The sequence below is a fragment of the Mytilus galloprovincialis genome, chromosome 11 (genome assembly GCF_965363235.1).
Source record: "Mytilus galloprovincialis chromosome 11, xbMytGall1.hap1.1, whole genome shotgun sequence".
In the NCBI taxonomy this organism is placed as follows: Eukaryota; Metazoa; Mollusca; class Bivalvia; order Mytilida; family Mytilidae; genus Mytilus; species Mytilus galloprovincialis.
In genome coordinates, this window is record NC_134848.1 from 53,138,251 (window position 1) to 53,155,923 (window position 17,673).

The 17,673-nt window shown below is 33.7% G+C and overlaps 1 protein-coding gene across 1 annotated transcript in view; it reads right to left on the reverse strand.

Annotated features, from left to right (window-relative positions):
- The window catches only part of LOC143052370 (uncharacterized), a 46,481-nt gene extending 33,245 nt beyond the window's left edge, over nt 1–13,236 (reverse strand). Inside the window, exon 1 of the mRNA XM_076225377.1 lies at nt 13,083–13,236. Within this exon, the coding sequence (XP_076081492.1) occupies nt 13,083–13,201 (119 nt within the window). The 5' untranslated portion in view covers nt 13,202–13,236. The remainder of the gene's footprint in view (nt 1–13,082) is intronic.
- Between the last annotated feature and the right edge of the window lie 4,437 nt (nt 13,237–17,673).

Genomic DNA, 17,673 nt, shown 5'->3' on the forward strand with positions numbered 1-17,673 from the left:
AATTCATTTATGCTTTTCTCTTTGCTAAGTGATCTATTGTTTGCTAGTAATGTATTCCTGTCACGTAGTGTTGTCATTTTAGTGGTATTTTGAACATTGCCATATAAGCGGGAGGCTCGGCTAGCCATAACACAAGGTTTAATCCATCACGTTGTTATCAAAAAGTCTGTGTCTATGTATGTTGGGGTTTGCTTTTGTTGTTGTTCAGTGTTTCTGTTATTCCGTTGTTTTCCTCTGTTAGTTGACGTGTTTCCCTCAGTTTTAGTTTGTTACCCGGATTTGTTTTCGCTTAATCGAATTATGACTATTGAACAGCGGTATACTACTGTTGCCTTTATATAGAGACTTCTTCTACCCGTTAAATATTTATGAAGTTGTTTCATTAAGGCCATAATCAGTGACGATGATGTTTAGGTTCATGTCAGTCAAATATATTCAAGTGATATTTGGACAATATTTCAGTCAAAACTGTGTTCTATGCAGCTTCTTAATTATTCATTTTTCAACTCATTATCTATATTTTGTACAACAGTTTCTTTTGATTTTTCTTATTCAATAATTTTTTGAAAGAAATATTGTTAATAATTGTTTTGTCTTATTTAAAATTATCTGAAGCCAACTGTGTTAGTTTCCTCGTTTGAAATGTTTTACATGTCTCATGTCGGGGCTTTTTTTATAGCTGATTATACGGTATTTTTTCTCTCATTGTTGAAGGCCGACCGGTACATATGATTGCGAATATTTTTTGGTAGATAGTTGTCTCATAAGCAAGCTTACCACATCTTCCTATTTGTATTTAACATAGTACATATACAAAGCAACTTTTGTTGAGGTAAGATGTTTAAATACCAGTAATCATATGTCAAATGCACTGACAGATTTGTTTTGAACAATATTTCGACACTTTTCCTGTCTGCCTTACCACATTTATGTTTAATCATGTTTTCCTCTCACACAATAAGCGCGTTTGTTCTCTAACAATTTTATTGTAATTCTTGATAAATTTGAGAATTCAACAACAATGAGTCTCGATATTTTCAACACATATGTCTATACCATTGAAGATAAAAAAAATTCTGACGTAAAATAATATACCAATATTTTTTTCAAAACAAGTTGGGATAATGTTTTTGCTAACGGTGCTGTATGGCAGCAGACAAGGTTGATGGCAAGGAATGCCAGTGAAAATTATCTAATGCAATAACTAACAATGTGTAGCCAAATGAAACCCATGAATTCTTTACATGGTATATTGTGTTTTGTACAATAATGCTGTATGTTGTTTTAAACCAAATGATTGTGTTGTGTACAAATGGTTTGTCGTCCAACTTTCAAAAATATAATAAACACATGATAAATCACTATTGATGGATACATCATTCCTATTACCTTTTTAAGGTGGTACCCAACACCTTCACTTAAATTAATTTGGCTCGTTTAATTTTCATAAAATTTTGACAAAGTATTAACGTTGACCCTTTGACAAAAATTCAAAACATTTGAACCAACCATTTTGTAAGAAAAATTACACTCGTTATATAGCAGTTTGACAAACACTAATTTTGATGATCGAGAAGCTTAATGTTCCCTTAACAACACAACGTAATTAAAACGTTTAGCTGATTTTACAGAGTTATCTCCCTGTAGTGTTATGTACCACCTTAACCAGTTGATGTCAATACAAATATGATATAATACAGATATTCCCATGCAAATAGTCTAAACTTCAATTTCTATAGAAAAAATTGTCTCAATGAAATAAGAACCATGAATTTCCTTCTATTGATTTATGTTTCCTATAAGGATACAGTAAAACGTCTCTATTAACAAAACTGAAAAGGTTTTTATCTATTCTAGCATTTCATTGACAAGATTATAAACAACTTTATTTTTCTAATTCCTATATTTATGAACACCTTAATTGTATGTTGAAATGATATAAATACGAAATGTAATAAAAAATAATTAATACCTTTACAAGATTTAATTTTACATAAAAAATGAAAAAAAAAGGTAATACTAATGTGTATTGTAGAATATATAAATAAGTTTTCAAAAGCCTAAATCACTTCAATGATAATCTAACAAACTACAAGGTACCTTGAACTAACAACATTAAATGGTAATTATCAAAATTGAATTTGAACCTTTCCTATGAAGCAAATTAAAGAAAACAATCACGAATAGTATGAAAAGTGTGCTTGCGTTCATTTTCCATAACAGGCTTCGAACATATTTAAACACCTGTCACCAGAATTGCATACGAACAAAATCTATTACATATGGATTATTAGTGATAATTGAGCAGATATTTTAGGCCCGTAACTGCGGTTGTAAAAATAGGCAACAGATATGTTATTAATGTTCATTTCATAAATCAATTAAGAAGATTAATCAAGGTAATAAACATATTTTTTTAGAACTGCATGAACTATAGTTGTAGCAGGAAAAGGTGGATCTAAGACAGCAATTTCACATCGCTAGTGAGCTAAAACACACCCGTATTTTATCTGTTATCTTATTCGTGATGGTGACATTTTTTTTACATTCATTTAGTGTCGATCTCAATGGGTCTTCCACATTACTCTGTTGGAACAATTGTTGTGTAAACAAATTCACCGTCTATTTAAATGCCGAATTGAATAAGCGATACACCTTTCTAACTCACCATATCTTGTAATCACTGCGCCGATATCATAATTTAGGGAGTGTTGTTTTGCTGTAGTCTTACCGGAAGAGGGAATGCATAATTGAGTAGCCATCAGTGAACAGGGTAGAGCTTATTAGATTGTATGCATTAAGTTGCAAAACCGTCAAAAGTAGAAGACACATTATTTTAAGATACTTTTTTTTTGCAATGGCAGTAGCGGAACAGTTGCGCCAGAACAGATGAATGTCCTTACGAAGGGCATTCCAATGATATAGAACTTAAAAGTATGATACTGATTATAATTATGGGTTTTTTTTCTTATCGTAAATTGCAAATAAAAACAATAAAGTCAGTATACGATAAAAAAAATCCAAAGCAAACAAATCAAAATTTACTTCAAATATGTGGCCAGTATACGGTTTCTAACATTCTACATCTCAAACATTTTGTTCACATTTTGTCTTCAAAAAAGGAAAGTTAGCAAGGTCAAAAACAAATATCTGAGTTGACTTTCAATTGTTTTGGGTGTTCTTTATACTCGTAAAAGTATCTCATGGTTTGATGCACAAACGAATTCATGGCCGACACTCGGCTAACCCAGAGTTTGGTCGGTTAATCTATATTTAGTATGCGGCTATATCGGAGGTTGGTCTGCTAATCGGGTTGGCTAAATAGTTATCAAAGGTACCAGGATTATAATTTAGTACGCCAGACGCGCGTTTCGTCTACATTAGACTCATCAGTGACGCTCATATCAAAATATTCATAAAGCCAAACAAGTACAAAGTTGAAGAGCATTGAGGATCCAAAATTCCAAAAAGTTGTGCCAAATACGGCTAAGGTAATCTATGTCTGGGATAAGAAAATCCTTAGTTTTTTTCGAAAAATTCAAAGTTCTGTAAACAGGAAATTTATAAAATGACCACATTATTGATATGCATGTCAACACTTAATCGCTTAAGTGTTGACTACTGGGCTGGTGATACCCTCGGGGACGAAATGTCAACCAGCAGTGGCATCGACCCAGTGGTGTAAATAGTTATCAAAGGTACCAGGATTATAATTTAGTACGCCAGACGCGCGTTTCGTCTACATTAGACTCATCAGTGACGCTCATATCAAAATATTTATAAAGCCAAACAGGTAAAAAGTTGAAGAGCATTAAGGATCCAAAATTCCAAAAAGTTGTGCTAAATACGGCTAAGGTAATCTATGCCTGGGATAAGAAAATCCTTAGTTTTTTTCGAAAAATTCAAAGTTTTGTAAACAGGAAATTTATAAAATGACCACATTATTGATATGCATGTCAACACTTAATCGCTTAAGTGTTGACTACTGGGCTGCTGATACCCTCGGGGACGAAACGTCCACCAGCAGTGGCATCGACCCAGTGGTGTAAATAGTTATCAAAGGTACGAGGATTATAATTTAGTACGCCAGACGCGCGTTTCGTCTACATTAGACTCATCAGTGACGCTCATATCAAAATATTTATTAAGCCAAACAAGTACAAAGTTGAAGAGCATTGAGGATCCAAAATTCCAAAAAGTTGTGCTAAATACGGCTAAGGTAATCTATGCCTGGGATAAGAAAATCCTTAGTTTTTTTCGAAAAATTCAACGTTTTGTAAAAGGAAATTTATAAAATGACCACATTATTGATATGCATGTCAACACTTAATCGCTTAAGTGTTGACTACTGGGCTGGTGATACCCTCGGGGACGAAATGTCCACCAGCAGCGGCATCGACCCAGTGGTGCAAATAGTTATCAAAGGTACCAGGATTATAATTTAGTACGCCAGACGCGCGTTTCGTCTACATTAGACTCATCAGTGACGCTCATATCAAAATATTTATAAGCCAAACAGGTAAAAAGTTGAAGAGCATTAAGGATCCAAAATTCCAAAAAGTTGTGCTAAATACGGCTAAGGTAATCTATGCCTGGGATAAGAAAATCCTTAGTTTTTTTCGAAAAATTCAAAGTTTTGTAAACAGGAAATTTATAAAATGACCACATTATTGATATGCATGTCAACACTTAATCGCTTAAGTGTTGACTACTGGGCTGCTGATACCCTCGGGGACGAAACGTCCACCAGCAGTGGCATCGACCCAGTGGTGTAAATAGTTATCAAAGGTACGAGGATTATAATTTAGTACGCCAGACGCGCGTTTCGTCTACATTAGACTCATCAGTGACGCTCATATCAAAATATTTATTAAGCCAAACAAGTACAAAGTTGAAGAACATTGAGGATCCAAAATTTCAAAAAGTTGTGCTAAATACGGCTAAGGTAATCTATGCCTGGGATAAGAAAATCCTTAGTTTTTTTCGAAAAATTCAAAGTTTTGTAAAAGGAAATTTATAAAATGACCACATTATTGATATGCATGTCAACACTTAATCGCTTAAGTGTTGACTACTGGGCTGGTGATATACTCGGGGACGAAACGTCCACCAGCAGCGGCATCGACCCAGTGGTGTAAATAGTTATCAAAGGTACCAGGATTATAATTTAGTACGCCAGACGCGCGTTTCGTCTACATTAGACTCATCAGTGACGCTCATATCAAAATATTTATAAAGCCAAACAAGTACAAAGTTGAAGAGCATTGAGGATCCAAAATTTCAAAAAGTTGTGCTAAATACGTCTAAGGTAATCTATGCCTGGGATAAGAAAATCCTTAGTTTTTTTCGAAAAATTCAAAGTTTTGTAAAAGGAAATTTATAAAATGACCACATTATTGATTTGCATGTCAACACTTAATCGCTTAAGTGTTGACTATTGGGCTGGTGATACCCTCGGGGACGAAACGTCCACCAGCAGCGGCATCGACCCAGTGGTGTAAATAGTTATCAAAGGTACCAGGATTATAATTTAGTACGCCAGACGCGCGTTTCGTCTACATTAGACTCATCAGTGACGCTCATATCAAAATGTTTATAAAGCCAAACAAGTACAAAGTTGAAGAGCATTGAGGATCTAAAATTCCAAAAAGATGTGCCAAATACGGCTAAGGTAATCTATGCCTGGGATAAGAAAATCCTTAGTTTTTTTCGAAAAATTCAAAGTTTTGTAAACAGGAAATTTATAAAATGACCACATTATTGATATGTATGTCAACACTTAATCGCTTAAGTGTTGACTACTGGGCTGGTGATACCCTCGGGGACGAAACGTCCACCAGCAATGGCATCGATCCAGTGGTGTAAATAGTTATCAAAGGTACCAGGATTATAATTTAGTACGCCAGACGCGCGTTTCGTCTACATTAAACTCATCAGTGACGCTCATATCAAAATATTTATAAAGCCAAACAAGTACAAAAATGAAGAGCATTGAGGATCCAAAATTCCAAAAAGTTGTGACAAATACGGCTAAGGTAATCTATGCCTGGGATAAGAAAATTCTTAAGTTTTTCGAAAAATTCAAAGTTTTGTAAACAGGAAATTTATAAAATGACCACATTATTGATATGCATGTCAACACTTAATCGCTTAAGTGTTGACTACTGGGCTGGTGATACCCTCGGGGACGAAACGTCCAACAGCAGTGGCATCGACCCAGTGGTGTAAATAGTTATCAAAGGTACCAGGATTATAATTTAGTACGCCAGACGCGCGTTTCGTCTACATTAGACTCATCAGTGACGCTCATATCAAAATATTTATAAAGCCAAACAATTACAAAGTTGAAGAGCATTGAGGATCCAAAATTCTAAAAAGTTGTGCTAAATACGGCTAAGGTAATATATGCCTGGGATAAGAAAATCCTTAGTTTTTTTCGAAAAATTCAAAGTTTTGTAAAAGGAAATTTATAAAATGACCACATTATTGATATGCATGTCAACACTTAATCGCTTAAGTGTTGACTACTGGGCTGGTGATATACTCGGGGACGAAACGTCCACCAGCAGCGGCATCGACCCAGTGGTGTAAATAGTTATCAAAGGTACCAGGATTATAATTTAGTACGCCAGACGCGCGTTTCGTCTACATTAGACTCATCAGTGACGCTCATATCAAAATATTTATAAAGCCAAACAAGTACAAAGTTGAAGAGCATTGAGGATCCAAAATTTCAAAAAGTTGTGCTAAATACGTCTAAGGTAATCTATGCCTGGGATAAGAAAATCCTTAGTTTTTTTCGAAAAATTCAAAGTTTTGTAAAAGGAAATTTATAAAATGACCACATTATTGATTTGCATGTCAACACTTAATCGCTTAAGTGTTGACTATTGGGCTGGTGATACCCTCGGGGACGAAACGTCCACCAGCAGCGGCATCGACCCAGTGGTGTAAATAGTTATCAAAGGTACCAGGATTATAATTTAGTACGCCAGACGCGCGTTTCGTCTACATTAGACTCATCAGTGACGCTCATATCAAAATGTTTATAAAGCCAAACAAGTACAAAGTTGAAGAGCATTGAGGATCTAAAATTCCAAAAAGATGTGCCAAATACGGCTAAGGTAATCTATGCCTGGGATAAGAAAATCCTTAGTTTTTTTTCGAAAAATTCAAAGTTTTGTAAACAGGAAATTTATAAAATGACCACATTATTGATATGCATGTCAACACTTAATCGCTTAAGTGTTGACTACTGGGCTGGTGATACCCTCGGGGACGAAACGTCCACCAGCAATGGCATCGATCCAGTGGTGTAAATAGTTATCAAAGGTACCAGGATTATAATTTAGTACGCCAGACGCGCGTTTCGTCTACATTAAACTCATCAGTGACGCTCATATCAAAATATTTATAAAGCCAAACAAGTACAAAAATGAAGAGCATTGAGGATCCAAAATTCCAAAAAGTTGTGACAAATACGGCTAAGGTAATCTATGCCTGGGATAAGAAAATTCTTAAGTTTTTCGAAAAATTCAAAGTTTTGTAAACAGGAAATTTATAAAATGACCACATTATTGATATGCATGTCAACACTTAATCGCTTAAGTGTTGACTACTGGGCTGGTGATACCCTCGGGGACGAAACGTCCACCAGCAGTGGCATCGACCCAGTGGTGTAAATAGTTATCAAAGGTACGAGGATTATAATTTAGTACGCCAGACGCGCGTTTCGTCTACATTAGACTCATCAGTGACGCTCATATCAAAATATTTATAAAGCCAAACAATTACAAAGTTGAAGAGCATTGAGGATCCAAAATTCCAAAAAGTTGTGCTAAATACGGCTTAGGTAATCTATGCCTGGGATAAGAAAATCCTTAGTTTTTTTCGAAAAATTCAAAGTTTTGTAAAAAGGAAATTTATAAAATGACCACATTATTGATATGCATGTCAACACTTAATCGCTTAAGTGTTGACTACTGGGCTGGTGATACACTCGGGGACGAAACGTCCACCAGCAGCGGCATCGACCCAGTGGTGCAAATAGTTATCAAAGGTACCAGGATTATAATTTAGTACGCCAGACGCGCGTTTCGTCTACATTAGACTCATCAGTGACGCTCATATCAAAATATTTATAAAGCCAAACAAGTACAAAGTTGAAGAGCATTGAGGATCCAAAATTTCAAAAAGTTGTGCTAAATACGGCTTAGGTAATCTATGCCTGGGATAAGAAAATCCTTAGTTTTTTTCGAAAAATTCAAAAGTTTGTAAAAGGAAATTTATAAAATGACCACATTATTGATTTGCATGTCAACACTTAATCGCTTAAGTGTTGACTATTGGGCTGGTGATACCCTCGGGGACGAAACGTCCACCAGCAGCGGCATCGACCCAGTGGTGTAAATAGTTATCAAAGGTACCAGGATTATAATTTAGTACGCCAGACGCGCGTTTCGTCTACATTAGACTCATCAGTGACGCTCATATCAAAATGTTTATAAAGCCAAACAAGTACAAAGTTGAAGAGCATTGAGGATCTAAAATTCCAAAAAGATGTGCCAAATACGGCTAAGGTAATCTATGCCTGGGATATGAAAATCCTTAGTTTTTTCGAAAAATTCAAAGTTTTGTAAACAGGAAATTTATAAAATGACCACATTATTGATATGCATGTCAACACTTAATCGCTTAAGTGTTGACTACTGGGCTGGTGATACCCTCGGAGTCGAAACGTCCACCAGCAATGGCATCGACCCAGTGGTGTAAATAGTTATCAAAGGTACCAGGATTATAATTTAGTACGCCAGACGCGCGTTTCGTCTACATTAGACTCATCAGTGACGCTCATATCAAAATGTTTATAAAGCCAAACAAGTACAAAGTTGAAGAGCATTGAGGATCCAAAATTCCAAAAAGTTGTGTCAAATACGGCTAAGGTAATCTATGCCTGGGATAAGAAAATTCTTAGGTTTTTCGAAAAATTCAAAGTTTTGTAAACAGGAAATTTATAAAATGACCACATTATTGATATGCATGTCAACACTTAATCGCTTAAGTGTTGACTACTGGGCTGGTGATACCCTCGGGGACAAAACGTCCACCAGCAGTGGCATCGACCCAGTGGTGTAAATAGTTATCAAAGGTACCAGGATTATAATTTAGTACGCCAGACGCGCGTTTCGTCTACATTAAACTCATCAGTGACGCTCATATCAAAATATTTATAAAGCCAAACAAGTACAAAGTTGAAGAGCATTGAGGATCTAAAATTCCAAAAAGTTGTGCCAAATACGGTTAAGGTAATCTATATAAAAAAGAAGATGTGGTATGATTGCCAATGAGACAACTATCCACAAAAGACCAAAATGACACAGACATTAACAACTCTAGGTCACCGTACGGCCTTCAACAATAAGCAAAGCCCATACCGCATAGTCAGCTATAATAGGCCCCGATAAGACAATGTAAAACAATTCAAACGAGTAAACTAACGGCCTTATTTATGTAAAAAAATGAACGAAAAACCAATATGTAACACATAAACAAACGACAACCACTGAATTACAGGCTCCTGACTTGGGACAGGCACAAACATAAATAATGTGGCGGGGTTAAACATGTTAGCGGGATCCCAACCCTCCCCCTAACCTGGGACAGTGGTATAACAGTACAAAATAAGAACGAACTATAAAAATCAGTTGAAAAAGGCTTAACTCATCAGATGGACAAAACTACAAGTAGACGTGGCCGGGTACTGCCTGGGATAAGAAAATCCTTAGTTTTTTCGAAAAATTCAAAGTTTTGTAAACAGGAAATTTATAAAATGACCACATTATTGATATGCATGTCAACACTTAATCGCTTAAGTGTTGACTACTGGGCTGGTAGTACCCTCGGGGACGAAACGTCCACCAGCAGTGGCATCGACCCAGTGGTGTAAATAGTTATCAAAGGTACCAAGATTATAATTTAGGACGCCAGACGCGCGTTTCGTCTACATTAGACTCATCAGTGACGCTCATATCAAAATATTTATAAAACCAAACAAGTACAAAGTTGAAGAGCATTGAGGATTCAAAATTCCAAAAAGTTGTGCCAAATACGGCTTAGGTAATCTATGCCTGGGAGAAGAAAATCCTTAGTTTTTTTTCGAAAAATTCAAAGTTTTGTAAACAGGAAATTTATAAAATGACCACATTATTGATATGCATGTCAACACTAAAGTCTGTTAATCAGGTGTTATCGAGAAAATCATTGAAAGTTTAGCATATTTCATTGTATAACTTTTTAAATATATTTTTATTATAAACGTTATTCATGTCTAACAAAACAATTCAATATACTGAATCCAGTGGTGTAATTATTATTTTTCTAGCTTCGATGTACGATCTATAAAATGAAAAGGCGGGTTACTCATCAATAAATTTATACACATTTTACACATACAAAATGAACACAAAATGACACGATGGTTGATTTTACTTGCATGCAAAATTTTGAACATCGAAAAAAGACAGGCATTGTGTTTGTTAACCCTATTGATATCTTTGTGTGAAAAATCTACACGAAAATTTGTATTTTGGTGACATAAATCAATCTTTATTTAAAACCTGGTCTGTTAATGAGTCGGATTTATAAAACTCGGTCTATTAATTGGTCTGTTAAGAGTTATGAATGGCAACAAAAATATAATTTTATTGCTATATGGGGTGTTATCGGATCAAATGGGTAGGCTCAAGACGAGCAGCTCAAATATACGGAAACAGCACATGAGCAATGAAACATAAAATATACGATAGCAACACATGATCAATTAACAATTTAGACAATGGAAATTGAAAATTGATAAAAATGGTTTCAAAAAGTGTTATATTAAAGTAATATTAATTTCATCCAAGAATGGTAGCATATATCGTATGGATTCTCTTTACATAATGAATGACACCAATTTGTCATCTTCATTGGTAACCAGTATATTAATCAGAGATAAACGTCGTAATGTAACTAAACATCAGTAAGTAAAATATATTGGGATGCTAAAATATAAAGAATAGAGAAAGAATAATATACATTTATTTCCCGTGCCTCAGGGATATATGAAGATTTGTTCAATGACACGTGGGATAGTCTCAACCAATCAGATATTGATTAAACTATCAATGTGTATAAACAGTGGAATAATATACAATTATAGCATTTGTATGAGGGCAATACAAGAATATATTGACCTGACAGAAGTATATTGACTGAGGACGAAGTCCTAGGTCGAAATACTTCTTTGGGTCGATCTATCCTGTATTGACCTCATACATAGGCTATAATTGTTATATTATCAAATTTCCAACCATATTTGTATCAAAATCGTCATTTGATTTTGTTTGAATTTTATAGATATCATATTGTCTCCACATTATATACATTAACGACATATAAATAAACCGTGCAATATGCCTTTTGCTGTGCAATATGCATTTTGCTATCCGCCGTTTTTGATCACCTTCGAAAATATAGTTTAACATGTGACTATCCCTGAACGAATCAAATAAGTTAAAATATACGAATTAATAATACTGAGTAAGATAAATAAAATGTATAGAAAAGTGACATAACAATTTAAAGAATACAGAAATAAACACTACCCCCAATTCGGATCATCATGGTATACACGAGAATCTGGATGGAGACGCAGAATATAGAATAGTAGAAAAGGACAGTAGAGATTGATGCATTGCTAAAAAAGAGAGAAAAAATAATAATTGTTTAAGAATACAGACATGAAACACCCCTGGGTGTTGAAACAGTAACGGATTGCGATGTACTCATATTGGTGACGAATTCTAGAAGTTTACATGCGGACAACAGCAGTTCTTCTCTGCACTTATGTACAAAGGAACTAAACGGAATAAAATGAATTAAAACTTAAGTTAACAAAATGTAGCTGCGTTCGCTCCTTTCCATTTACTTCTTTAGAATGATCTGAAAACAACATATGATTAAATAAAAGAAGAAAAGAACTAATTGGATGATGCTGACGAATTAGGGGTTAACGTCCAGTGACAAATAGCATGTGCATATGAGAACGACAACACGTTATATGTACCCCTGTGTTGTATTAGAAAGACACTTTCAGTCGGATTTGAGAACGTGCTACTTTGAACAGATTAAAAAATTAAGGCTGATTGAAAACGTTGATATTAAATGCAGTCATATTCCAGCGGCCAATCCATATCATGCTATATTGAAGTGACACACCCTTCAATAAAATGCAAAGAAAGTCAAAATAAAAATGCTCTTACTAGAACGATACTGTTGCACCGTGTTGTCATTCTTTTTTTACTCAAGAACATGTCATTCTTTACTTTTTCAATGGGAAAATATAAATGTAGCAAAACTATTGCCGTGGCTAAATAACTCTTAACTGACACAATTTCAATTGTCCAACCCATTAACAGACTTTATTCCCATAATTTTCACTAAAACGTGGTGTTATTCACGTTATATTACAATTATGAAATATTTACTAATGTCAATTTATTTTATAGAACCAAAGTACTATTTTGTGTCCTTTTAATGATATCTAAAATTGTTTGTTTCGCCTTTTATTAAAAAATTGCTATGCGTATAAGTATAAATTATACATACTTGCGCGACGCCTTTTAGTTTTACTGAGAACTGCGCAGACTATGAAATGTTTTTACAGGTGAAAAATATTCTATGATAGATATCACTTTGTCAGACGATTTTCTTTTCTTGATTTGGTTCTGATAACATGCCAAAAATCTGTATATTTGATAGAGTTTAACATAAAATTGTGCGTTTTACTCTTAACAGACGTATAACCAACCCGATAAACAGACCAATCGCCCATACAGCCGCATACTCAATATAGATTAACCGACCAATCTCTCGGTTAGCCGAGTGTCGGCCGTGGAATTGGTTAAACACGCTTTATGTAGGTCTTAACAATTCAATAAAGATTTTTTTCCGGGAACGTCTCACTTATTAGACAGATATTTACATTTCAACTGATTGCTTTTATTTCAAATACTCACAAAACTTTTATTTCAAATACTCACAAAAGTGTTGTTGTATTTGGAATTCCAGACGGTACTGTCGTTAAGCTTTTATAACTGCAATAATACTTCGATCCATGGCAATAACACGGTGTAGAACATCCAAAGACTGTACTTAGCATAACTGAGCATACTATTAAAAAAAATGTGTGGCGCATTGTCTCCTCAATACACCTGCAATACAGCCATTGCATTATTACAAGCAAATAATGTTAACCAATCTTTTGAAATCAAACCAATTATGTTAAATATGATTTTTGAAATGCAATAACTTAACTATTGAAAACATATGGAGTTGTTAGCTGAAACTATAACATAAAGACAGACAACTGTTTCCTCCAGTTGCAAGCAAAAAACCTGTTATGTCGGTTTTGGTTTCTCACTCCATTCTGCCAAAATAATGAAACAACTATCATACATGTGGGAGGGTATGCTGGCAATACTAACTACCTTTAACTCTCCATTTTTTCCGATAATGTCTTTACCAAGTAAGGACTGACAGTTGTTTTCCACTCGTTCCGTTGGTTGCTAAGGAATGGAGTTCGGTATTTCTGTTTTACTTTTTTATATGAGTATTTTCTAAGACAAGCGTCAGCGTAAACAATCAACTGTACTTCAAATAGCATATTTGATATTGCTGTAGAATTCAAGATGTGGGCATACAGATTTTAAAATGGATTTCACTTTTTATCATATCTCTGTTGAATATTTCAGAAATAATTTAGAAACCACGGTCCAAACTACCGCATGTAAATATTACCTTAGATGAACTTGACTATTCCTATTCAGCCATTTTTGGTCATGACGAATTTGAAGTGATCGGAAACATTTACATTTTTGGCTTAACATTTTGTGTTGGAGTGTTACTGATGAAGGGAATTAAAAAAAGCCCAGTAGTGAGAGCTTCGGTACAAGTATGGTTTATAACTTAACGTTTTTAAATTCTATGCAATACAAATATACAAACTATTAAGAAGCTAAGGATCAAAGTCCATCAAGTAAATTTGACCATGTTGATCCTAGATAGATTTCGCTTTTTTTCCAGAAATCCAGAAAAAAACACTTCAAGCGCAGTTCATTTATGGGGGGGTGTTATTTTCATTTCAGTCATAAATGCAAATACAGGTATCGAAATATAGGTCTGTATACCCCAGAATGGTATGTATGAAAAAAGATACAAAGATCTGATACATACGAATTTATACATTTAGTTTTAGATTGCAGTTATAAATCCATGGCGAATAAAAATATACGTATAGATTATAGAACTGTCTGCACCGTCTTGTTATGTGACACATATGGGCACAGATGCGCAATCCATTTCAGGTAGGCGGTAATGGAAGCCTTTTCCTCAATTCCTCCACTCATATCGTAAACTTGGATATGTATGAATACTCATTTCGAAGCTGCGACATTTTCACATATGTGGTTAAATTTTCGAGATACGAAGTGAGATTCATTATTCCGTAAATTAGCACACCTCGAAAATTCTTTTGTGATGTGGCTCCTCGAGGTAAAAAATCCCTTTTTCACACAATAAGTTCTTTGAAAATAAGTTCGTATCATACATTAAATAACTCCATAGTTTTAACACATTTATTCTATGGTCCTCTACTCTCCAAGTCAGCACAAATGGTTAAGCTCAGTCACTTGTTAAAAATTGAAACATGTCCAATTTGACTTTTGAGTTCCTCAATTTCAGGCGCATTAGGGATATTGACCCATATTGAAATCCATAGTTTTCTGTTTTGATCTTCGTATGACTTTCTGAATAAATTTGTGTATTTTTGTCCATTTCTGAAATAAAATAAATTATTACATTACTATAAGGCATTGACCCTTTTATCGCTATATTCATTTAATACTGAATACAATGTGTAATTATGATTGATTTCTTCCAGTATACCTTCACAGGTCACAATATGGATGAACCTTCAATTACATTTAACAGACCCTGTTAAAGCCCTTTCACATAATTCTATTTAAAAAAATGTGTTTTTTTTAATGTACATGTATTTCAGTGAAAACCCTTTATCAGTGAGAAATGCACATTATGTTTTAAAGTAAACATTATGACATTACACGTATTATAATGTCATTAAATAACGACCCATTAGAATAATGCTAAGCACAGTTTGTAGTGTTATATAACAAACAGTTGCTGCAGGGTTTAACTCAAAATGTTGAGTCGAAAGGATCAGTAGCTAAGCATTTTTTTTTTTATAATATCAAGACATAGCGACAATTTTCATATTAGCATATTTTAACATTTTGATTTTAATTTCAAATTCATAAATACCATAAATGAACAATTTAGACCTTGCCTAATAAAACAAAATGCTAACCAGTAATTGAGAACTTTTTTAAAATCTCTAATTTGCCGTCTTAGGTTAAACTGGAATGATGTCTGAAACTGAAATAAGACAAAAAATTAATTAGTTGTGTTATCATTTCAATTAAATACAAACATTTATTATTGAGAGAAGAAAAATAAATTCTTCAAAGTTTTATCACAAAAAAAAAGAGAGATTCTTCTCCGTTGTAGCTGTACAACCTTCATTTTAACCTTTTTTATTAGGAGTAATCAGTAGTAGCTAAATAGCTGAATAGGTGAAGCATTTTGTTTTTAAAAGGTTTAACCCTCCCCTTTTTTCACTACGAAAAGTAACTATCTTGTGATTTATAATTACTGTGCATTAAAATATAGCAATTGGTGCTCTTCTTAAAATATGTTTGTCTGTTTATTTGCATGTTTTAGTGACCAGCTGCTAATTAATGTTGACTTACAATTTAACAATATTGAATGTTTCAATAAGAAGTTTATTCCTTTTTCAAGTCAATGACATGTGGATTTTAGCGTCTCATGTAAACAAAGATTGTTGTTGCTTCGTGCCCGTAATACTTAAAAAATGATTGCTGATCTTTATAAATAATGTTAATCTAGAGCCAGCTGTGATACCTAGCAATTTATAAAAGACAACTAACCTTCATTTTCACAATTTTCTCTGGTGTACAAGATGCAATCATGCATAACACAGTCTAACAACTTCTAAAAAAATCCTATACATTGGGCACAGATGCGCAATTCATTTCAGGTAGGCAATAATGGTAGCCTTTTCCTCAAATCCTCTGCTCGTAAACTAGGATATGTATGATGGCTCATTTCGAAGCTGATACATTTTCACATAGTATGTGGTTAAATTGTCGGGGTACGAAGTGAGCTTAATTATTCCGTAAATTAGCACACTATTAAATTATTTCATTGTGCGGCTCATCGATGTAAAAAAATCCGTTTTTTCACACAATAAGTTCTTTGAAAATTTAGTTCTTTGCATATATTAAATAACTCCACAGTTTTAACACATGTATACCATGCTCCTTTACTCCCCAAATCAGCACAAATGGTTAAGCTCATTCACTTGTTAAAATTGAAACATGTTCAATATCACTACACAGATATATTTTTTTACGCACAACTTTTGAATTCCTCAATTTGAGGCGCATTAGGGATATTGACCCATATACCCGAAATGAGGATGCAAAAACACAAACTAAATATAATATACTCTAAACTTAAACATCAAATGAATAATTATCACATGAAATTATATCCTTAAATTATCGAAATGAAAATAAGAAAAATTCGAGGTAAAGCTTAAGAAATGTTTTATCTTCTCATGTTTTCAGTTTATCATTGACTCGTATAAATATTAAGTCTGATACTAATGTGTTGCGTTTTTTGTTATCTTCTGAAAAATTAACTTGGCATTTCAATTATATCCTTAAATTATCGAAATGAAAATAAGAAAAATTCGAGGTAAAGCTTAAGAAATGTTTTATCTTCTCATGTTTTCAGTTTATCATTGACTCGTATAAATATTAAGTCTGATATTAATTTGTTGCGTTTTTTGTTATCTTCTGAAAAATTAACTTGGCATTTCAAAATCCCAAATCTTATATTAAAATGCATTCAAAGAGAGAAAAAAAAACGCCAAAAGGAACACCTTACTGTTGATCTATGACATCTATATATGCTTTGAAGGTAAACTAATCATAATGACTCCCGTATAACATTCGATGAGAAGACCTTAACTTTATCTTTGATTACAGCTACTTCGAAAATTTAACACAAGGATATGAAAAATAAACATGTCTGTCTTCCGTCAAACAATAATTGAAGATTTACTGACTAAATCTCACTTTTATTAAATTTTGCAGTATATGAATAATTGTTCCACATGATAAAACTAGTAAAATATTGTACAAATCGTAAAGTAATTATACTGTTTCTAGTTACGTTTTAAAACAGAAAATATCACTAAACTAGAAGTCCGAGAAGTCAATGACAACTAGCCATATAGAAAAAATTGAAAAATGTACACTTTTTAAGCATAAACCAACAGATGAGAGCAACATTATCAAGAACAAGAAAAAAAAATCTTGCACTATCATCAGTCGGAATTAAATAAATTGGAACACTGTTATGCATTTTACAAGACTAAGTTTGATCTGTAAAATTAGGTATTGTTCAAATTATTTTAGAAAAAAAGCAAGGATGTCGGCTTTATTTTATTGGCAAATGTACAAAGACGAT